The sequence below is a fragment of the Mobula birostris genome, chromosome 10, assembly GCF_030028105.1.
Source record: "Mobula birostris isolate sMobBir1 chromosome 10, sMobBir1.hap1, whole genome shotgun sequence".
Lineage (NCBI taxonomy): Eukaryota > Metazoa > Chordata > Chondrichthyes > Myliobatiformes > Myliobatidae > Mobula > Mobula birostris.
In genome coordinates, this window is record NC_092379.1 from 95,012,690 (window position 1) to 95,036,927 (window position 24,238).

Sequence of the window (24,238 nt, forward strand, 5' to 3'; positions counted from 1 at the left end):
TTTTCTGCATATTTCAGTGTAAGGGAGTAGAGGGAGGATAATCATTTCCCATTTATGTTGCAACGATTGCTGAACAGTGGTCTTAATTTCCTCCATTCACTATATAAGTCTACAATACTTGCACTGCTCAAAGTCAATAACATCTAGCAAAACAACCGCAATGTACATGTTTTTCGATGATGGTATAAAATATTTATCCAGCATTGTTGCCGGATCTGCCTACTGGTGTAGGTGCATCCATTACACAATTATGATATTGTTTACATGAAAAAGCAAAGTACTTACACAAAAGATCATGTTCTTTTAAAAATGCTGATGATGTATGTTATTTCACAACTCCATAAGAGCAAATATTCCTTCTCTGATTAATGGCCAGTGAAAAATTAGCACGATTTCCCTGTTTTCTCTAAGAACAGTGCTGCTTATTGGCTGATAAGGTCCCAGGTTAAAATTGCAGACCACGTTTGCCAATCTCGGTAGGTTTGCTGGTAGGTTTGTGTGGTTGGCCAACAGGTGAGGGATCAGAGGAACAAGTTGTTGGTCAGGATTTATGTTAAGTGAGATAGGATTGGTCTTGTAGTGACTGCATATCTTTTCAAAGTTCAATCAAGGGGAATCCTCAAAGAATTAAAAGAAAATCTAGAATCCATTCAAGGTCCATAGAATTGTTGAGATGCAGTAAACCCCAGTTCTAGTGCCTTCCATGATCTCCATATTATAGCCAATATGATGCATCTAATCACTGTAAGAACTAATGCATGTAACCAAGCTCCCAAATAGTTAAGGAAAAGTGGACAACTGATCCCATCGCTTACACTGAAATATGAAACTTCTCATAGCTGGCGTATAGGTGACTCCAGTCCCACATCAACTTGTTTGAATGAATCCACAAGCTGTTCAGAGGCATCAAAACCATGGTTCATTGAAAAGGACATTCAGTTCAGGACAGCTGGGGATGGGTAATAAAGCCATCCCTGCCAGTGCACATTGGCACGCACACATTCATTTCTTTCCTTCTCTCTCCCCCTCTCTTTCTCTCTCCCATGCGCACTCTCTCACCCCAAAACGACAGTGCTGCATGTTAGGGCCCTACTCCATTAGGAAATTTATGTTTTCAGGAAGGGAGGAAAGAAAACTGATGAAAAAATATCTATTACTTTGAAATCTTGATAATTTGCTTTAGGTTCATTTAACTAATATACTTTGTACCCACTCTATGATGTCCTGCTAAAATGGGGTAAAAGGCTACATATCTGGATATTCATAAAATGACCAGCAGCAAGTTGTGGAGATTGGATGCCTTTTGTTTTGTAGTCTAATAATTCAGAAAAGTTCATTGGTTTCTGAATTGTGTGTTTGCCAAGCCAAAGGTTTAAAAGTATTTTTCACTTTTGGGTGCCACAAGAACCAGTATGTTTATATGTACTTGTTTATAAACTCCATAAAAAGCTCAGGAGTAGCATTTTTATATGGTACATTTAAGGTCTGCATATTTTTCATTCTGTGAACTTTGCTTTCTTTTCCCTTCTGCAGTGTCAACTCCCTTTAGAGCAGATGGTGTGATCCTAGATCACAAGGAGAATAGAGCAGCTCAGGGAAATTATATAATCCAGTGTGTTCTAATTTGGAAAGAATGGGAGCCAAAGTAGATTTGAGACCAAAATAACTACTTTGAGCTTTGCCTGCTAGTTCACTGGCAATTTTTTTTTGTAAATATGCCCTGATTAGAGTGCAATAGGAAGAATTTTCCTAATGTCCTGCAGACTAGGAATCAAGATTTCAATGTCTTTTGCAAGTCTATCTGCACTGTCTATATTTTTTTAAACAGAGACTGTACCGATTTCTTTTAGGTGTTTGTATTGTAATTACAGGGAGTTTAGCAACTTTGCAGAGCCTTTTGCAGACCTTCTAATATTGCATCTTAATCTTTATTTTGATGTGTTTTCAGGGAGCTAGTCCTAATTGCACAGTACAATGTGCTTAATTATGGACATATTTTTCATTATGGTGGCTACAGAGTGGTAGATTAACATATTATAGCTATGGTCAGTTATAATGCTTATGTTAGTTTTTAAATTTTTGTATTTATGCTTTGAGCAGAAATTGCCGATCAGTGCATTACATCAATGTACTACTGAACTGTTTACTGAAATTAGGGTTACTAAAAACCTCTTTCTAAACACTGACAGATAAATGTGATAGTTTTAGCTCAGTGGAGCTCTCTTACCTCTGAATTAGGGAGATGTGGGTTCCACTGAAGTCTTGGATTTGGCCTGAGTCTAAAATCTGCTGTTTAAAAAAAGCTTTAATGATCTCCCTCTTGCCATTTTGAAATGCTCTTAAAGCAAAACAGGAAAATTCATTAGCTGTATTTTAAAACCGTTATTGGGGTCCCTTTGGGTAATGGTATTCTGTTTCAAGAATGAGCATCAACAGCTGAATCTCTGGCATTAGATTATAGAGAAACCAGAAGCAGCAAACTAGCATCCAAATAAACTGAGCCGAAATGGCTTCCCAGTCACCACACCCTATGGTGGTTTCTGCAAGTTTTTCCTTCAAGAATCATTCACCAAAATTGCCAGATGAATACAAAAACAGAAATGTCTCTATGGTCATCAAATGAATATCGAGCACCAAATGAGTACAAACCTTTTGTCAAAAGCGAGAACACTTAAAGCCTTATTCTCCCAGGCACCACAGGGAGCCACCTGCTAATGAACACTTCTTAAGGGGAAGACTGACTAGGCAGGGATGTTCTTCCAAGTTGTCTTACTGACCTTTGTAACCTGAAATTCTTAAGTGGAAACTGAGACAAAAGTTTGCCCTGGTCTCAAGATCAAAGCCAAGGTTACTTCCATTTGCAAAAGTCTGGCCTGCAGATCCTTGATGACTGCAATACACGATGCTTTTATTTCTCATTGTTGCATTTCACAGGTTAAAGATGCTCAAACAGCAAAGTGGGAAGCTTCCATGTTTGATAAATGTGACTTGCACTTACCTCTGAAAGGAGCATTTCACTCCCTTGCGAGTGTTTATAGGTATTCAGACCATAGAACATGGAATGGTGCAGCTTAATATAGCCCCTTCAGCCCATGATGTTGTGTCACCGTTAACCTACTCCAAGATCAGTCTAAAGCTTCCCTCCCAGGTAGACATATAATCTTCTTTGATCCATATTCTCAGGGATCACTTAACTACCCTTTATGTATCTGCTTCTATGTGGTAGTGTGTTCCATGCTCCTGCTACTGTTTTTTTAAAAAAAACTACCTCTGACATCACCCTATATTTTCCTCCAATCATCTTAAAAGTATCTTACCCTGTGTAAAAGGCATAGGTTGTCCATGACAACTTTCAGCTGTCTCAAGCAACACACATCAAAGTTGCTGGTGAACGCAGCAGGCCAAGCAGCATCTGTAGGAAGAGGTGCAGTCGACGTTTCAGGCCGAGACCCTTCGTCAGGACAGCTGTCTCGTTGTTTTCTTGCCTTCTGTCATGAAGTCAGATGGTGGATATTGGCTCATGACTATGTAATTTTCAATTCCATTTACATCTCCTTGGAAAGTGAAATAGTCCTCACTTGTGTATAGCAAGACCTTAACAATATTCAGGCATGGGATGAGAAGAGGAAAGTAACAAAAATGCAAAAAAAAAGTTACAAGAAGGATCAGATATCAAGCAGCAACTTTATTCGCTATATACATTTACATATATTAGGAATTTGCTGTGGTATGTTGGCAGACAGTGACTATCTTCAATAAGAGAAATGCTAACCACTTACCCTAGGCATTCATTAGCGAGTTCACCACCATATAGCCCTAGATCATTGACTTATCACTATGTAGATGTGTGTTCTCTTCCACTGTATTCAATCACCGTGGTTCATTGTTCAGTGATGATCTAGTATGAAATGTTTGTTGGTTTAGAAGTGTTTAGCGAAGTTCATTCACAATATTTCGCTTTAAATTTTGGTCTGAAAATTACAAAGATGTGATTTACGTCCTGGTAGGAAGACATAAGGACAGTGCAAAAGACAAACCTTTGGAGGAACTTAGTGGGTCAAGCAGTATCCAGATGCCGCTTGACCTGCTGAATTCCTCCAGCAGTTTGCTTTTAGCTCCAGATTCCAACATCTGCATTCTCTTGTCTTCACAATGACAGTGCAACTGAATGGTAACCATCAGTGCCTTTCAACACTATTTCCTGTGTGACTATTAAGGGAACAACAAAAAGCATCTTATCCTGATGCTGTCAATGGTATATGACTCAAATTACACAATAAACTTATGTCCAGTATCAGTTCTAATAATCAGTATCTCTTCTCTGTACTGCGTTTCTTGTGTGCGAATTGATAAGTACAGAAGATTTTGCACGTGGTTTGATTAGGCTAATGGCTGCCAAGATTAAACATTAAATTTTGCTATTGGTGTATCTTTTCCTCCTCTCCAGTCAGTGTTCATTCCCTTTAAACTTTGCAGCCCAGTAGTAGTGCATTTATTTCAGTATTGTGCTGCCCCATAGTACAAACAGCAGCATAAGCTTGGCCAGTGGTTGCTCTTGGAGATGTTGATGCATTAAAGGTGAACAAGGCGAAGATATACTTTTCCAAGATATCAAAAGTAAGTCCGCACACTGGTTAGTGGGCAGATGATTAGCCCAGACCAACAAACCAGGGATGCAAGAGGCAGCGTATTATATTAATGCCGCAACCTGTATTTCAAAGAGCAGAGTTCATTGCAGCCCAGATATGGAGTCAGCATGTTAGTCTGAGTTAGACTGTGATAACCTAATTAATGTCACTCCAGTGCTGATTAGCCATAGAGTGTGAGGGGGGATAATTATGTAGTTTCGTAGTCAGTTATATAGCTGATAATGAATGTTTTTTAAAAAAAATCTATTGCTCTTAAAATTTAAAAAAAAATCACCCTAGAAAATCAACTTACTGTCTCCTCACCTGAGCAGAATATAGTTGAGACCATTCTCAGGTTAATTTTGGGGCATCAAAGGTTTAGTTAGTTAGCTAAACAGGTATCATGGGATAAGAAGATAAGAGATGGAAGCAGGAGTGGATTGTTCAGCCCTTTGCAACTACTCCACAATTCAGTAAAATCATCGCTAATCTTCTACTTAGTTGGCTTTTTACTGCAGTAACGTTATATCCACTGTTTCCTTCAATATCTAAGATCTATTAATCACTCCCTTGAATATAGTCAGCAACTGGGCCAGTATACCCTTTGTGGGTAGACAATTTCAGAGATATGCCACCCCCTGTTTGAAGAAGTTTGTTGTCTTTATCCTAATGACAGGCCCTTCCTTTTGAGACTGTGACCCCTATTTCTAGACAATCCAGTGAGGGATAACATTTTTGCCCCTCTAACCTCATTTCCAGATTGCCAATCAATCAAGGCCCAAGGTGGAGAGCCCAATCTCCACGTCTTGGATCTGGATCTGCAGCTGTGTTCAATGGCTATTACTTTGATTTGAAAGTTCCCCATGATTCATGTGACAGTTGTGCTGTTGGGAAATTAGAATTCTCAGCTTTTCTTTGGGCTCTGGTCAGAAACACAGAGGCCAGTTGTGGCTCTCTCCCCCTAACAACAGGTCTGTTTCTGCCTTGGCTGCAGTTCATTACCTTGGGAAAGTGAAGAATGTTCCTGGTCTTGGAGCTCACTGTGATGCATTTACCCCCAAAAATTTGGGACCAAACAAGGACAAAAGTAAGTATAATATTCTGTAACACCCTCTGGACTCTTAATGGTAGTGAATCTTGTACATTGATAGTACCTGTACTGCCACCCTGCCAGTTCAGCTGAGCATGTACAAATTCCTGGAATTGTATGGTTTTGTGATGACCCTTCAGTTGTGGAGGATGGCAGTTTGAAGATTTTACTGACATGATGAATGGGTCAGAATTGGTGTATAGAATTGATAATATTCATTGGTCAGCCTGATTTTGAGGTCACCAGTACGTTGTTAATTATTTTCACTTTTGGATCAGTGACATTTACTCCCACGTGGCAGACTGTATCAGAAATATCAACTATCTGAAGAAAATACTAAAAATGACCAGAACATTGAGAAATTGAAGACTATTGGGGGGGGTGATAAAGGGGAACTGATTGTGTGTCCATATATCCTTAGGGTAGCGAGAGTAAATGAAATGGCTAAGGTGCAAGTGGCTTTCCTTCCTCCTTTAGTTGAAGCTTGGAGTATAAGAGCATAGAGATTTCTGAGCTGTACATAATGCTAGTGTAACCACTGCTTTACTACTGCTTAAAAGTTTGGATTGCCACTTTACAGGAAAGATGCAGTTGCACTGGAGAGGGTGTTCAGTGGATGTGATGTGTCTTCAAATCTCAAGTTTTAGCTATAAAGCAAGATTGGATAAAAGGTTATTTTCTTTGGAAAAGAGGAAGATGGGGAGGTTTGGGGAAACAATTTGATACATCCTAATTATGAAGGAACTACACACGATAAATAGAAAAGAGGAATCATTGGCTCGGGGTTAAAGTACTAAGTACAAAAGATTAGCAGGGAGATCTGGAAGCTTTTCATCCAGGGAATGATGAGGCAAGTTGGAAGAAGAGGAAAAATATCATCATGTATACAGCATAAAGTATTTGGATAATCCGTACAAGAACACAAGGGGAGCAGGAGTAGGTGACCTGGCTCTTTAGGCCTCCTGTTCTATTTAACATGATCATGGCTGATTTGCCAAGACTTCAAGTCCTCTTCTGTGCTGTCCTGAATGGCTCTTAATTCCCCAGTCTCTCAGAAATTCAACTATTTCCTCTTTGTGTAGCTCCAATGTTCTTACTTCCATAACGCCCCAGGGTTGAGAATTAAAGAGAATCGTTACCCTTGGTGAAAAGAAATTCCTGTACACCACAGTTTTAAATGACTGAGCCCTAATTGTGTAACTATGCCCCCTTGATCACAGCTCTGTCACTTGTGGAAAAAATCTCAACATCTGTAATGGTAGCACTTAATTCTGATATTGTTTTTCTTTGTACTATCTCATTGCACTAATGTTATAAAAATGATCTGCATGGTTGGTATGCCAAACAAAGCTTTCATTGAACCTTAGTACATGTAGTAGTAGCAGTATTAATAATAATAATAAACTAACTCATCATTTACATCTACTTTATTGTGCCATTGTAAGATCTTGTTTCAATTTGATCACTTTTCTAAACACTAATAAATACAGATTTAATTTTTTTTTAACCAGTTATAAGTCAACTCTCTTATCCCAGTTATCAGCACAGTATATCTCTTCTGATCTTCTTTGAGTGCTAGTATATCTTTCAAATAAGGAGAACAAAATTATACATGGTACTCCAGGCATGGCCTCACTGCACTCTGTACAATAGTAACAATACTTCCCTAAACTCTAACATCCTTGCAATGAAGACCAATATGCTATTTGCCACCTTAACTACTTATTGTACTTGTCTTCTAACTTCAGTGTTGCATGCACAGAAAAATCTGCACTCAGTGGCCACTTCATTAGGTACACTTGTACCCCTGCTTGTTATTGCAAATATCTAATCAGCCAATCAGGTGGCAGTAATTCAATGAATAAAAGCACCCAGGCATGGTCAAAAGGTTCAGTTGTTCAGACCAACCATTGGAATGGAGGAAGAAATATGATCTAAATGACTTTGACTGTGGAATGACAGTGAAAATATCTCAAAAACTGCTGATCTCCTGGGGTTCTCATACATAAGTCTCCAGAGTTTACGGAGTATGGTGTGGAAAAACAAAAAATATCCAGGGAGTGGCAGTTTATTGGGCAAAAGTGCCTTGTTAATGAGAGAGATCGGAGGAGGATGTCCAGACTGATTCAGGCTGACAGGAAGGTGACTGTCACTCAAATAACCACGCATTACAATAGTGAAGTGCAGAAGAGCGTCTCTGAAAGCACAACATGTTGAACCTTGAAGTGGATGGGCTACCACAGCAGAAGAACATAATGGGTTCCACTCCCGTACCTCAAAAAAAAAAGTGGCCACTGAGTTTGGATCCCACTGTACTCCAGTTATTTGCAATCTCTTTCTCTGCATTTAGATAAGTACGCTTCTTTGATTACTCTTACATGACACACTTCCTTACATTAAACACATTTGCCAAGTTTTCGCCCGTTTACGGAACCTATCTGTATCGTGTTGCCGAGTCCAAATATCATAGTTACAGTTTGCCTTCTCACCTCTAACTGTGAATTGCAGGCCTGCAGACCAAGGGCTGCAAAGTGGGATTAAGCTCAGTAACATTTTCAACTGACAGGGATACAGCAAATCAAATGTAAACGCAAAATATTCTGCAGATGCTGGGGTCAAAACAACACTCACAGCACGCTGGAGGAACTCAGCAGGTCGGGCAGCATCCGTGGAAAAGATTGGTCGACGTTTTGGGCTGGAACTCTTCGTCAGGACTGTAGGGGGAAGGGGCAGAGGCCCTATAAAGAAGGTGGGGGAGGGTGGGAAGGAGAAGGCTGGTAGGTTCCAGGTGAAAAACCAGTAAGGGGAAAGATAAAGGGGTGGGGGAGGGGAAACAGGGAGGTGATAGGAAAGGTGAAGAAGGAATAGGGGAAAACACAATGGGTAGTAGGAGGAGGCGGAACCAAGAGGGAGATGATAGGCAGCTGGGGGAGGGGGCAGAGTGAAATAGAGATAGGGGAAGGGAGGGGGAGGGAATTACTGGAAGTTGGAGAATTCTATGTTCATACCAAAGGGCTGGAGACTACCTAGACGGTATATGAGGTATATCTGGTGTTGTAAATTTTCAGTGCAACAGTCATCCAGCCACACATCCTCTGAAACAAAATCTTTCAATCTACCATAACGTGATCTTTACACCTTAAAGGAACAGGCAGGTTTAAATAATTCCTGACCCAGAACAATAAATTATACATAACTTGCTTAATCCAGACAGTCGGCAAGAAATTACTTTAGTTCAGGATACTGCCAGCTTTGGAAATGTTGTAAATTAATTTAGGGTGTAGTTGGTGGAAAGTTTTTTTTTGTAGGAAATCAAGGCTGAACAAATTGGAAAACCATGATTCTGGGAAAAATGGAGCCATGCTGATCCTTCATGGAATAATCTAGCCACCCCTCTGCTCCTTCCACTGCCTCTGCATGTTACAGATATCCATCAAATGCCTATCCGTTCCCATTTGGTATCCCCGATTGACTTTGCAGCATCTCCACAGCAGGTCACCTTAGGCTCTACCTGCAGAAGGAAGCTTGTCTTGCATTCTTTTCTGTATTTTTTCACCCATCACTTAAAAAAAAATCTGTTCAGGAATTGAAGTACAGTAGATTCCGGTTAATTGGGCCATGTGTTAATCGGGTCAGCTGCTTATTTGGGACAATTCTTAAAGAACAAAAACTAATCAAAAAATATCTCGGATTCCTTTCATTTATTTGGGGCAATGTGCTGCTTAATTGGGGCAAGAGACTGTTGCTGAACATTTTCTAACAAGTGTCAGTTGCATGCACACCGTGTGGCTGTTAGACATTATACTGTGCGTAGAGCAAACAGTTTTTAAATAACAAACACGAGAAAATCTGCAGATCCTGGAAATTCAAGGCAACATGCATAAAATGCTGGAGGAACTCAGCAGATTAAGCAGTATCTATGGAAATTAACAAACAGTCGACATTTCAGGCTGAGACTCGGGGCTGTTCAGGAATTTTAAAATCATGTCAGTTGTGTGTGTTTGTGTTTAAAAAGCAGTGATTTTTGTCCCTGATAGTTGCTAAGAAATGAGCAGTAAGACAATATAAAACTATATTGCTCACTGTGGTTTCAAGCATTCAAACTTGGAAAAATGCAAGAAACGGTCAGGACTGAAAAATGAAATGATTTCACTCCTTCAAGTCGAGAACTATGAAGAATTTGAAGGTATCGGCAATCACCTTGAATGTTACATTTGGTCCCCACCAGACACTCAGCTCTCACCTGTGGCTCCAAGTAGCTGTTTGCACGTGGCAGTGGCCAGGTCCCATATACTGCTTCGACAGGTGGGCTAAACTAGGTGAAAGTAGCTGGCGGGTGTCATATCCCAATGAGGTAGGGACATGCCTGTCTCAGCATGCGAAGTCTCCTCTGGTGGACTGAACAGACGAGATCAACTCAGAAGGCGGTTCTGCAAAGCTACGTGGAGAGTGAAGGGCCTGACGAGGTACAGAAGATGACATGGTCATCCACTGCAACCAGGGAAGACTTTAGTTGTGATGACTACTCATCCCACTTTACGCAGATGTCTGAAGTCGAGTGAATGGAACTGCCTCAGTGCAACAGCTTTTCCGCTTCTAAAACTTTCTGCACAGGTTTCCCGTTGTTGGATATGAGGACAACCGCCAAAAATATTGGTGGTGTTCTAATTTGTTTTCTATTTCATTGAAATACATAATTTGTTACTCAGTTAAAAAGTAGTTTTTCTTTTTTTGAGGGAAACCTTTTAAAACTATTTTCATGAAACTTTGGCTAATTGGGGCAGCCACTTAATTGGCCGAAAATGTACTGGTCCCGATGTGTCCCAGTTAACTGGAATCCACTGTATTTATTAATGGAACATCATTCTACTTCTCCCATCCAAAGTCTTCAAAGCTTTGTACACTATCGTGAGGTTGCTTTTAATCTGTGCATCATGGACTTTGTAGCCTTTACTGTGATCATTCTGGGTCTATGAAAGGGTAAAGCAAGATGGTGTTTTGTTTCTCTCTATCTGGTTATTCAATGTAACTTGATTTTTATTTCTGCAGTGAGAATCGATCAGAGTCCTATATCCCCAATGGAGACTAAAACTGACAGTGAAGAAGATGATGACTCCCCTAGCATGTCCTTCGACGGTGTTCATGAGAGCACCTCTGCCATTCTCAATATGTCAGGGACAGGGAGAGAGTAAGTACTCACACTGTTGTTGCCTTCTGTTGTACATTTATAAGATGCCAGCTGCCAGTATGCAAGACCAGTGTACTCAGCAGTTTTAGTTGTCTTGGCTCTGCTTTTGAGTATTTTGTGCTGCCTGAATTAATTTGTACGTATTGCCATATAATCCAAACAGTCAGGAATTTGTATTTTCCACTAGCTGGACAGTACTTTGTTTTTGGATCTTTTGTGAAGGGAACAGCCAAGAGTGGTTGGTGTTTGGTGTGTCTCTAATAAACATGGAGATAACCCTTGGTAGTTGGCATTAACTATTAAAAAAAAAGTTGCACACTAATTTTGAGTCCAAACGAGCACAATACCTTTAGAGCACAGCTAGCTTCTAGATGGATACAGCTATTTAGAAGTCATATATGTAAGATTTTTGTTTGAGTGTTTACTGCTTGGAGAAGATCCCCAATAATGTGTGCGCAGTGGGTTAAGAGCTATGATGTGACTGAGCGGTGTTATTTTCTTCCAATTCTATAGGGAGGACTCTGTGTGGCCCATTGATCCGTCTCGCCTGCTTGATGATCCATATGGGTGAGTGTTCGAGCCAGAGTGTGAAGGGAACGGCCAGGAGTGGTTGTCTCTCATAAACATGGACATAACTCATGATAGTGGTAGACTGTTGGTAAACACATCAAGTTGCCTGGGTCCTTCAGATGAGCTGGGGCAACAGGTAAGTCAGTGCACCATGGGCTCCATTTTTTTTTTAAAAAAGAGTTTCCTCACTGGAACTGAGCCGAACGGGCCTGGAATCCATTCCTGAGCTTGAGTTAGGTTCAGGGTGGCTGTGGTTGGATCAGGTTCTGTGTTTTTTTTTCTCAGCAGAATCTAGTCCTTGCCACTTGTTTCAGCAGTGAAGTAATTCCTAGAGATGCACATTAGAGGGCAACCAAACTGAGAAATTGTGGACACAATAAGAAAATAACAAATAGCATCAAGTCACAACACACACAAAATGCGGGAGGTAGACGGTGGGCCCTAGAGTGTGTAGCATAGAAACAGGCCTTTGGCCCACCATGTTCCTGCTGACCATTACACTTATCTATATGAATTCCACTTACCAGCTGAAAGGATACAACTTCATTTGCCAATCTGCCTTAAATTATTCCTGACCATGGCAAGTAAGGGAACCATCTGCTTGTACTCTGCAGCCTCACTGCTTCAGGGAAGGATAAAGCACTTGAGGTTTTTGGTCCCTGCAAGTCTGTCTGTGCAAGCAGGAGAATGGCTGGCCTATCGTGTCTTGGCAGTCAAGTGACCTTCCTGCAACCCCAGCAGTGATGGCTCTGCAGAAGGGTGCTGGATAGCAACTTCCATGGAACCACATATGAGCAAGGAATCAATTTTTCTGAAAGAGAAAGAAGAAAACTGGTCAAAAAGGAAAAATGAGGCTTCATTGGAAAGTATTGACACTTGGCAAAGTTCTTTCTTGTAGGAGTGTCAACAATCGTCATGAGTGTAATTACTTCTCACGTACACTTTATTCCAACCACTCAAATGGCTATGTTGTATATTTATTAAAAAGCCCCGCCCCAAAATGTAATAACGTAGAATGCAACATGTAACATACACTCTGAACTTAACAGACTGCATGAATTCTGCCTAATGAAATTAAGGAGTTCCTACAATCTTTTTAAGAGCATGGAGTATATATACACACATGCTTTATAACATTTTTATCGATTACTCATAGGTTGAATTCTTTGTCATCTATGCCTTTCACAGTGGCAGTGCTTAGGTGTTGAACAGAAGATGTGAATATTGAGTAGCATCAGTTCCATTGCGATGAAATTATGACAGCTTCATTATCGTATCACTGACACCATAGGGTTTGGGTTAAATGATAGAATTTCCCCTATCCTGTGTGTGTGGGGGTGGGGGTGGGGTTGGGGAATGCTTTCTAATTTCTGTCCAGCCTATCCAGTTTGACATTCAGATTGAATTTGCCCTCTCCCACACTCCCTCCTCCCCCATTAAGTTTGAAGCTAACTAAGAATCTGCCTTTGAAAGGGAGGGGAAGAAATGTTGACTCAGACCATGAGAGGCCTGCGTCGGGCATTTTCATGCCTTCCAAGGCGCAAGTTGGAAGTCTGTGTGGGGCGCCACTCCTTGCACAGACACTAGAGCAATGTGTGGTTAAGTGCCTTGCTCAAGGACACAAGCACACTGCCACAGCTGAGGCTCGAACTAGTGACCTTCAGATCACTAGACGAACGCCTGAACCATTTGGCCATGTGCCAACAACGTGCCTTTGAAGGTGCTGTATAAATAGAGGGCAACATTTCATTTCATCTCCACACGTTTCTAATGAGGATTGTAAACTGACTTTTTTTTGGATGAATTTACATATTTCACTGAGTTTTACTTTAATTCAGATGAGTTGGCCATTTTGAGGCTCCAAGCCCACCGGCCTGATACTTCCGAGAAATTGCTCAGTTTCCGCAGTGAGTCAGCTGCTGGCCTTCTGATCAGCACTGGCTTGCCACGCCTTGCCACAGTGCAACAGGCCCCCATTATGAAGTCACAAGTGCACCACACCCATTTGCGGGACCAGGTCACACAGAAGCAACAGTTGTTCAGAAAGCTGTGTGTATTGCACCACGTCTGACAATAATGCACACACTTGTATCAAAGACTACAAAGACAAGGCTCTGCAGTTTTAAGCCAAATATAACAACCACTAATGAATGGGTTCCTTGAGAGTTCAATAATGGTTCAGAGATGTAACTTGATCACTCATTCATAGACCTCCATTTCTATTTTTAGTGTTAAACAACATTTCTTCTGTTTACTAGGGCATCTCCTGTTTTAATTAAGTGAGCTGTCTGAATAATTCAGTGGAAGTTTAAAGTTGTTTCTGATCAGTACTGTGGCTGAAAGTGGTATATGCGTTGTTTTCATTTTCCTTGTACAGTACTGTGTGAAAGTCTTAGGCACATGAAAAAATCCATAAAGTGAAGATGCTTTCAAAAATAATGAAATTACAAGTTTCTAAATATCAAAAATGACTACAAAGAGCAGTAAATAGTGAAAAACTAAATCAAATCAATATTTGGTGTGACTACCCTTTGCTTTTAAAACTGCATCAATTCTCTTGGGTACACTGTTGTGCAGTTTTATAAGAAAATAGGCTGGTAGGTTGTTCCAAGCATCTTGGAGAACTTGCCACAGTTCTGCGGACTTTGGCTGTCTCGCTGGCATTTTTCTCTCTAAGAGTCCCAGACAGCCTCGATGATGTTGAGATCAGGGCTCTGTGGAGGCCGTATTGCCTGTTGCAGAACTCGTGTGTTCTTCTTTACGATCTTGACCATTGTCCTGCTGCAGAATGGAGCTGGGAACGATCAGACACCACCCTGTGATGGTATTATGTGATGGATGAGAATCTGCTTGTACTTCCCAGCGTTGTGGATCCTGTTAATTCTGACCAGATCACCAGCTCCACTTGCAGAAATGCACGCCCAACCCTGTAGCGAACCTCCATTGTGCTTTACGGTTGGCTGAAGACACTCGACCATGTAGCGCTCTTCAGCTCCTCTGTGGACAAACTGCCTCCTGTTTGAGCCAAAAATTTTAAATTTTGACTTGTCAGTCCAGAGCACTTGCTCCTATCGTTAATCACCCCAGTCATTATATTTTGTGCATTGGTGAATCTCTTGGCTTTGTTTCCACTTTAGAGGAAGGAATAGCTATTAGACAGCAACTCTTCCATGGAGGCCACTTCTGACAAGACAGTACTTCGGTTCCAGTGGTTTCTGTGATTTCAGAGCTGATAGCGATGCTAGGCTTCTTCCAAGTTAGACGCCAGTTTGACGTCTCTCTCGTTTACTGCACTCGGTTTCCGTGGCTGACCACTGTGTTTTTGGTCCTCAACCTTCCCCTTTTCTTTGTGTTTCTTTGGAAGAGTTTGGATAGCACATCTTGAAACTCCTGTCTGGTGTGAAATTTCTGCTTGGGAGAGACCTTGCTGATGCAGGATTACCACCTTTTGTCTTGTTGCTATGCTCACTCTTGCCATGGTGTAAGAATTGATGGTTTGAAGGTTAAACTGTCACATCTGCCACACCATCACCTTTTAGTTTGGTTGTCCTTTGCCCAGTTTGATTCCTTCTACACCCATTTCTGTTTCAGTTGATCAGTTTAATTCATTCAACACATTGTTATTGATCATTAGCATCCTGTTTGTTATCTTTGTTCAATGGGCCATCATTCTAAAACTGAAACCGGTTCTAGAGTTGACAAACTCCCCACAACTAGAAGAGGAGGAGGAGAGGCAGCGATGGCAAACCCCTCCCAAATGATAAAGCCTTCCGGGATAAATGGGTTTCAGAAACCTCCATCTGTCGTCAGCTTTAACTACGAGCAGTAAAGCATCAGTAAGGAGTTTGCTGGCCAATTTACTTCAGAAGGAAGTTGGTCTGTTCACCAGTTGTACATTGCAGTCAATTTATTTATGTCATATAGAATGTATTATAATTTCCCAGTAGAAGTCCTCACTGCCCTCTGTTGGTGGTGATCTTTTTCAGGTAAGTAAAGACTGATGATTTTATAAATATAGATGCCTAACGACTGGATTAAACAGGTGAGGTTGTGCAACACCATCGTCATGGAGGAGTTGGGCCGAAGGACCAGTTTCTGTGATTTATGACTGTATAACCTATGCTCACTTCACCTCTTCTTCTGTGCCAGTTTCCCATAACCCTCCGTTACTTAATCTTTCAAATATATCTATTGATATTGTCTCTACTGATCTTAGAGACAGAGAATTCCAGAGATTCACACCCTCTGAGAAAATGAATTGAAACACATTACTGTTTTAAATGACCAGTATCTTGTAGAAATGTCCTCTTGTTTGTGACTCACTGACGTGTAAATACGTCCAGCAATTACTTTTGTCAAGCTTCCTTTGGATTTTATATGCTTGAATAAAGATCCCTCATTCTTCTAAACTCCAAGCAATACAATACCCAAATCATCTAGCCTCTTTTGATATGCCAGGAATTAATCTGATGAACCTTCTTTGGATTGCTTCCAGTGCTATTATGTTCATTCTTGGGTAAGGGACCAAAACTGTACACAGTATTCTGTGTGTGACCTCACCAACGCCCTGTTCAACTGTAACAAAAGCTCCCTATTGTTAAACTCCAACCCCTTCACAATAAAAGCCAACATGCTGTTTGCCTTCTTTAACAACTTGTTGGACCTGCCTGCTAACCTTATATGATTCATGCACGAGAACATCTAGATCTCTTTGAATTTCACTCATTTGGATACTTTGTTTAATTTCTTTTACTGAAGTCCATGGCCTTGTCCTTCTCTACATTAAACTCCATTTGTCAGTTTTTTCCCTAGTTACTCAAGGTAGCTATATCTCCAGTCACTCAGTCTAGTTATATCCCATTGAAGAATCACAATGTCCTCATCGGAAATGAATAACTAGTTACTGGTTTTGAGCCAAGACCTTTGATCAGGTTCCCGGCCCAGAACATCGATTGCCCATTTCCTTCTATAGGTGCTGCCTGATGCAGAGTTCCTCTTGCATTTTGAGTGTGTTGCACATTTATTTCAACTTGTTTTTTTGCTTCGTGACAGCCAGTCCGCAATCCATGTAACACGTCCTCCAATACCTTGCAGTTTTAATTTACACACTAGCCTTTTATTCACACCTTGTCAAATACCTTTTGGTAATAAATACACGACATCCACAGGTCCCCTTCTGTCCACTCCCCCTGACACATTTTGTCAAATATGGTTTATCTGTTGTCTAGTTTGATTATATTCAGTTTTTTCTCATTGATTGGTTATTTCCTCTTTATTGATTACTAACTGGTCTATAGTTTCCTTATTTGGTTCCAGGCCATTGGGTCTTGGGTAATTTGTCCATCTTTAGCCTACTTTATCACTTGTGATTGAGATTTTCTTTATGTTCCTCTTTGTTTGTTGAAATAGGCTCATTTGTTATTTTAAGAATATTAGTAGTGCTTTTCAGCTAAAAGATACAAAATATTCATTTAGCAGGCGAGTAATTTCCTTGTCCTGTTATAAATTCATTGGCCTCATTATGTAGAGGTCCTACACTTGCCTTAGCCTCCTTGTTCATCCTCTTTCTGTTTATTTGATATTACACACAAATTTTCTCTCAAGTTCTCTCCCTTCAGAGCGTTTTCATCTTTCACTGCTGGATCCTAAAAACTTTCAGTCTTTGCCACTTTGTCTACCCTCCTTTTTAATTTAATGTTACTCTTCACCACCTCTGCTAACCACAGATTGTACCTCTTTCTCATGGAATCCCTCTTTGTAATTGAGAATAATTTTTGCTGATTGTTAGCAATAATCTATTTGAAAATCTGTCACTGTTCATCCACTGATCTGTTTCTTGGCTTACTTTACCTTAGAAACTCCACCTTCATACTATCACTATTGCCCTTATTTACGTTGAAGAGAGTGGTTTTGGTCCTGTGGAGTTCACCTTCAAACAATACCTGAAATTATATCATAGTATGGTCACTGCCTTCTTGTGCATCATTAACCATTAGCTTTCTTTATTAATCCTTCATCAATAGACGCGACCATATCTAAAATAACCTATTCCTGGCTTGGTTCTGGAACATGCTGTTTGAAGAAGCAATCTGGGACACACTCCACAAATCTTTCTTTGATGATGTCCTTGCCAGTTTTTGGAAATTTGGAACATGGAATATTGAGCACCCAGTCCTGGATAGCCTGCAACCACATTTCTGTATGAACTATTAAATCAACCTTGTCTGTTGTTGTCTGTGCTGTTAAAGTTGTTACTTATTACTTTCCTTGTTCCATGTGTGTGACAACTATTTACCTTCACGTCCTGCCTCTTGTAGTGCTCAGAGTCTGCATGGAATTCGACGATTGCCGAGATCTGAGTCACCTGACCCGAAACGGAGACGTGTCCACCAATGTGACTTCGAGGGATGTAATAAAGTGTATACAAAGAGCTCTCACTTAAAAGCACATCGAAGGATTCACACAGGTAGGTTTAATCCAGGGTGTTAGTTTGAACAAGTTTAATTATCATTTGTGGCATTTACCTTTTATAGATGGTAACAGCTGCACCTTGCCACATTACTGGGAGCATAGCCAACATGAGACATTCATGTTAGTGTGTTTAGAAGAATATAGATAGTGATAAATGGCAAGAAGGGCTGCATGGCAGATAATTATATGTATGCTCTTTGTTCATCATTGCAAGTTCTTTTCTTGCCTTATTGCAAACTGACTAATGCAAAAATCTGGAAGTGAAATTGTAAGGAGATACCTCCACATAAACTGAGTTATTCATCAAGGGAACCTTGCTACTGACCAGAGCTCAGGAAATCGCTTGCTGGTGGAAACCAAGGTATTAATGTAGTACACTGTGACATCTGTGTGGTTTCTCAGTAATTGTAATTTCATCAGGCTTATTGGGTATTTTAAATGTTTGCTCAAGGTTTTGTATGGTTAATGTAACATAAACTTTTTAATGTAATTATGACATCAATGCAACCCTCTTCCTTTAGCCTTAATTTGATATCTGTGACCCATTGGGGGTCTGTCTCTGCATGGATAACCTCCTACCAGCTAAGAGATGATAACCAGTTTAAACAGAAATAGCATTGTTCTGCACAAGACTGCGATCATTTCTTTTATCTTAAAGCCATCAACAAAAGGTTCCTGGACAAATGCTAGCTCTTTCAAGATGGGCTTTTCCAAATAGCAATCCGATGTTGCACTGTTCCTGGGGTCTGGCAACAGCGTGTAAAGTTGTGCTGCTTCCCAGCACCTAAAATGGTTCATTTGCTCAGTACACATGACAGATTGAGCCATTCGTTTAACACCCAAGGAATCAAGCTAAAAGAAATTTACACTTTATTTCACTGAATTTAAGTTTAGTTATATGTTTAAAGTCATTCTTATGGTTTGAAGTGGTGTTAGTTTATATTTCAAATTTTAACTATACTTGCTTTTTTACAGTAAGTTATTTTTTAAGAATGATTCTAATATCTAGAAAACCTAATTTTTTCGGGGTTTCCAGTTGGCTAAGTCAGGCTTTTCATCAGCTGTTGTATGAGTGATGTATATTTTGTCAAAACCCCTCTCCATGTGATAATATTTATTTTAGTAAGGACGTTAAGTCCAGGGTACGTGGTCTTATAGGCCAGCAGGTAATAGAAACTTTGTCATGGTCTGCTGCACGACCCAGCCAACTGAAGTGAGCGGCGGGTGCTGAAGGAAGACTAGCATGCAAAATTGAGTCCAGTGGTAAAGGCAGACCCTGAGAACAGGCGAAGTAGGAGTACTGAGGAGAGGTGTATGACCAGAGACTCCCTCACGAAGAGGATTATCACAAGAAGCTCAGGTTGGAGGAACAACACCTTATATTCCATCTGGGTAGCCTCCAACCTGATGGCATGAACATCGACTTCTCTAACTTCCGCTAATGCCCCACCTCCCCCTCGTACCCCATCTGTTATTTATTTTTATACACACATTCTTTCTCTCCTTTTTCTCCCTCTGTCCATACCCCTTGCCCATCCTCTGGTTTCTCCCCCCCCCCCTTTTCTTTCTCCCTGGGCCTCTTGTCCCATGATCCTCTCATATCCCCTTTGCCAATCACCTGTCCAGCTCTTGGCTCCATCCCTCCCCCTCCTGTCTTCTCCTATCATTTTGGATCTCCCCCTCTCCCTCCCCCTCCCACTTTCAAACCTCTTACTAACTCTTCCTTCAGTTAGTCCTGACGAAGGGTCTTGGCCTGAAACGTCGACTGTACCTCTTCCTAGAGATGCTGCCTGGCCTATTGCGTTCACCAGCAACTTTGATGTGTGAAGCTTAGTTAATCGTAGTCTCTAGTGCAAATAAAATGCTCCTCCACAAACCAATTCTAGCTCCAGTATATTACACCAGAGATCAGCTGGGAGATCCCAGACTGCTCAACACCTAGTTGCGCCCAGCCCACTGCGCTGGTTAGCACATTAAAGAATGATGCCCTGAACTGTTAACTTGAACGGTTTCCTTCACAACCTCAGTATTTTCTTGTGAGTGATCTTTGAGTTCAGATAAATGTCCTTCACCTAAAACATCAACTCTGTCTCTGATCCCAAGGATGTTATGTGACATGCTTCCAGAGTTTTATGTTTTTGTTTTGCAGTTCCATAATCTAGAAACTATTTGTTTCCAACAGGGCTGGTGAGTCAGCATTGTAACCCCAGCCACTGAGGATATTGCACATAACAAGTTAATCAGATTGGAATTCAATGGTTGAGGATTTCAAGCAGTAAGGTCTACACTAATGCACCAAGGAAAAAACATCCATGAGTTTTCACGGAAGTTTTCTAATTTTCGCGATATCCTGAAGTGGGAAGGTGAACAGCCGGAGGTCGTGGTACATATTGGTACCAACGACATAGGTAGGGAAAGGGAGGAGGTCCTGAAAACAGACTACAGGGTGTTAGGAAGGAAGTTGAGAAGCAGGACCTCAAAGGTAGTGATTTCGGGATTACTGCCTTTGCCACGCGACATTGAGTATAGGAATAGAGTGAGGTGGAGGATAAATATGTGGCTGAGAGATTGGAACAGGGAGCAGGGATTCAGATTTCTGGATCATTGGGACCTCTTTTGGGGCAGGAATGACCTGTACAAAAAGGACAGGTTGCACGTGAATCCGAGGGGGACCAGTACCCTGGCAGGGAGGTTTGCTAAGGCTATTGAGGAGAGTTTAAACTAGAATTGCTGGGGGGTAGGAACCGAACTGAAGTGACGGAGGAAGGGTTGGTTGGCTCACAAATAGAGAAAGCTTGGAGACAGTGTGTGAGGGAGGATAGGCAGGTGATAGAGAAGGGACGTGCTCAGACTGATGGTTTGAGATGTGTCTATTTTAATGCAAGAACCATCATGAGCAAAGTGGATGAGCGTACATCCTGGATCAGTACTTGGAGCTATGATGGTGTGGCCAATACAGAGATTTGGATGGTTCAGAGGCAGGAATGGTTACTTAGAGTGCCAGGCTTTAGATGTTTCAGAAAGAACAGGGAAGGAGGCAAAAGAGGTGGGGGCATGGCACTGCTGATCAGAGATAGTATCACAGCTGCAGGAAAGAAGGAAGTCATGGGGGGATTGTCTACAGAGTCTCTGTGGGTGGAAGTTAGAAACAGAAGGGGGTCAATAACTCTTACTGGGTGTTTTTATAGGCCACCCAATAGTAACGGGGACATCGAGGAGCAGATAGGGAGACAGATTCTGGAAAAGTGTAATAATAACAGGGTTGTCGTGGTGGGAGATTTTAATTTCCCAAATATTGATTGGCATCTCACTAGAGCAAGGGGTTTAGATGGGTTGGAGTTTGTTAGGTGTGTTGAGGAAGATTTCCTGACACAATATGTAGATAAGCCTACAAGAGGAGAGGCTGTGCTTGATCTGGTATTGGAAAGTGAACCTGATCAGGTTTCAGGTCTCTCAGTGGGGGAGCATTTTGGAGATAGTGATCACAATTCTATCTCCTTTAACATAGCATTGGAGAGGGATAGGAACAGCCAAGTTAGGAAAGCATTTAATTGGAGTAAGGGGAAATATGAAGCTATCAGGCAGGAACTTGGAAGCAAAACAGATGTTCTCAGGGAAATATACAGCAGAAATGTGGCAAATATTGAGGGGATACTTGTCTGGTGTTCTGCATAGGTATGTTCCATTGAGACAGGGAAAGGATGGTAGGGTACAGGAACTATGGTGTACAAATGCTGTTGAAAATCTAGTCAAGAAGAAAAGAAAAGTTAGGAAATGTTCAAAAAAACTAGGTAATAATGGGAATCTAGAAGATTATAAGGCTAGCAGGAAGGAGCTTAAGGATGAAATTAGGAGAGCCAGAAGGGGCCATGAGAAGGCCTTGGCGAGCAGGATTAAAGAAAACCGTACAAGTATGTGAAGAGCAAGAGGATAAGACGTGAGAGAATAGGACCAATCAAGTGTGACAGTGGAACAGTGTGTATGAAACTGGATGAGATAGCAGAGGTACTTAATGAATACTTTGCTTCAGTATTCACTACAGAAAATGATCTTGCTGATTTTAAGGAGGACTTGCAGCAGATTGAAAAGCTTGAGCATATAGACATTAAGAAAGAGTGCTGGAGTTTTTGGAAAGCATCAAGTTGAAAAAGACTCTGGGACCAGACTAGATGTACCCCCAGACTACTGTGGGAGGAGATTGCTGAACCTCTGGTGATCATCTTTGCATCATCAATGAGGATGGGAGAGGTTCCAGGGGATTGGAGGTTTGCAGATGTTTCTCCCTTATTCGAGAAAGGGAGTAGAGATAGCCCAGAAAATGATAGACAGTGAGTCTTACTTCAGTGGTTGGTAAGTTGATGGGAAAGATTCTGAGAGGTAGAACTTATGAATGTTTGGAGATGCATAATATGATCGGGAATAGTCAGCATGGCTTTGTCAAAGGCAGGTCGTGCTTTACAAGCCTGATTGAATTTTTTGAGAGTGTGACTAAACACATTGATGAAGGTAGAGCAGTAGGTGTAGTGTATATGGATTCCAGCAAGGCATTTGACAAGGTACCCCATGCAAGGCTTATTGAGAAAGTAAGGAGGCATGGGATCCAAGGGGACCTTGTTTTGTGGATCCAGAATTGGCTTGCCAACAGAAGGCAAAGAATGGTTGTAGACTGGTCATATTCTACATGGAGGTTGGTGACCAATGGTGTGCCTCAGGAATCTGTTCCGGGATCTCTTCTCTTCATGGGTTTTATAAATGACCTGGATGAGGAAGTGGAGAGATGGGTTCATAAATTTGCTGATGACACAAAGGTTGGGGGTGTTGTGGATAGTGTGGAGGGCTGTGAGAGACTACAGAGGGACATTGAAAGGATGAGTAGGGCTGAGAAGTGGCAGATGGAGTTCAACCCAGATAAGCGTGATGTGGTTCATTTTGGTAGGTCAAATATGATGGCAGAATATAGTATTAATGATAAGACTCTTGGCAGTGTAGAGCATCAGAGGGATCTTGGGGTCCGAGCCCCTAGACACTCAAAGCTGCTGCGCAGGTTGACTCTGTGGTTAAGAAGGCATATGGTGCATTAGCCTTCATCAACTGTGGGATTAAGTTTAAGAGCCGAGAGGTAATGTCAGACCCTACTTGGAGTACTGTGCTCAGTTCTGGTCCCCTCACTATGGGAAGGATGTGGAAACTATAGAAAGGGTGCAGAGGAGATTTACAAGGATGTTGCCTGGTTAGAGGAGCATGCCTTGTGAGAATAGGTTGAGTGAACTTTGCCTTTTCTCCTTGGAGTGGCAGAGGATGAGAGGTGACATGACAGAGGTGTGTAATATAATAGGTATTGTTCATGTGCATAGTCAGAGGCTTTTTCCCAGAGCTGAAATGGCTAACACGAGAGGACACAGTTTTAAGGTGCTTGGAGGTAGGTACAGAGTAGATGTCAGGGGTAAGTTTTTTTTTTATACAGAGAGTAGTTAGTGTGTAGAATAGGCTGCTGGTGACAGTGGTGGAGGTGGATACGATAGGGTCTTTTAAGAGACTCTTGGATAGGTACATGGAACTTAGAAAAATAGAGGGTTGTGGGTAACCCTAGGTAATTTCTAAAGACACTATATGTTCAGCACAGCATTGTGGGCCGAAGGGCCTGTATTGTGCTGTAGGTTTTCTATGTTTCTATGAGTGTCCAGTCGAAGTTAACTTAAAACCTTTGCATTAATAGAGCACAACGGATGATTTTCTGTTGTTTCACTCAGCCTGTATTGTGGCATCTTCCTTGCAGCTCAAATGCTTTTCTCAATTCCTGTTACTTGGATTGAGGGAATTCTTGAAGAATGGGTAATGTAGAGCAAGTATTTTATCCCAGCGTATGGCCTCATTCCCTGCCCTATTGTAGTTTTTCCTTTAGAGATTAGATTAGTTTTATTTGTCACATTTATGTTGAAAGACACAATGAAATGTGCTGTTTGCATCAAATCAAATCAGCAAGTATTGTGCTGGGCTGCCCATGTATGTTGCCGTGCTATTATATGAGCAGAATAAGCAGTGAAAGAAACCAGGAAAGAGTAATTTCACTTTGGATGTTGTATGCAATCTTTGTCAGAGCAATGTGGCAGCTTTGGCACCAGTGTGATTATTTCACAATCATGTGGTCTGCTGCAAAGAGACTGATTATTAAACATTAATCTGATGACCAGTAATCAAGATTTTGTTTGTACCTGTTGAGCTGGAATGTGTGACATCAGCACCCTTTCAAGATGTGCAGAAGTTTCTGCATTAATCTGATTTATTTCTGCA

General features: G+C 41.2%; 1 protein-coding gene across 10 annotated transcripts in view; it reads left to right on the forward strand.

The window, feature by feature from the left end:
* LOC140204174 (Krueppel-like factor 8) overlaps positions 1–24,238 on the forward strand; it is a 196,504-nt gene that overhangs the window by 148,942 nt on the left and 23,324 nt on the right. For 9 of the 10 annotated variants that reach the window (XR_011887546.1, XR_011887547.1, XM_072270629.1 and 6 more), the window contains 4 exons: positions 5,623–5,715; positions 10,768–10,906; positions 11,420–11,473; positions 17,794–17,942. Coding sequence is in view for 8 of the 10 variants with exons in the window: in XM_072270629.1 (XP_072126730.1) it covers positions 5,623–5,715; positions 10,768–10,906; positions 11,420–11,473; positions 17,794–17,942 (435 nt within the window). In the remaining 2 variants the exon portion in view is untranslated. The remainder of the gene's footprint in view (positions 1–5,622; positions 5,716–10,767; positions 10,907–11,419; positions 11,474–17,793; positions 17,943–24,238) is intronic. The other variant, XM_072270630.1, reaches the window with a different exon arrangement.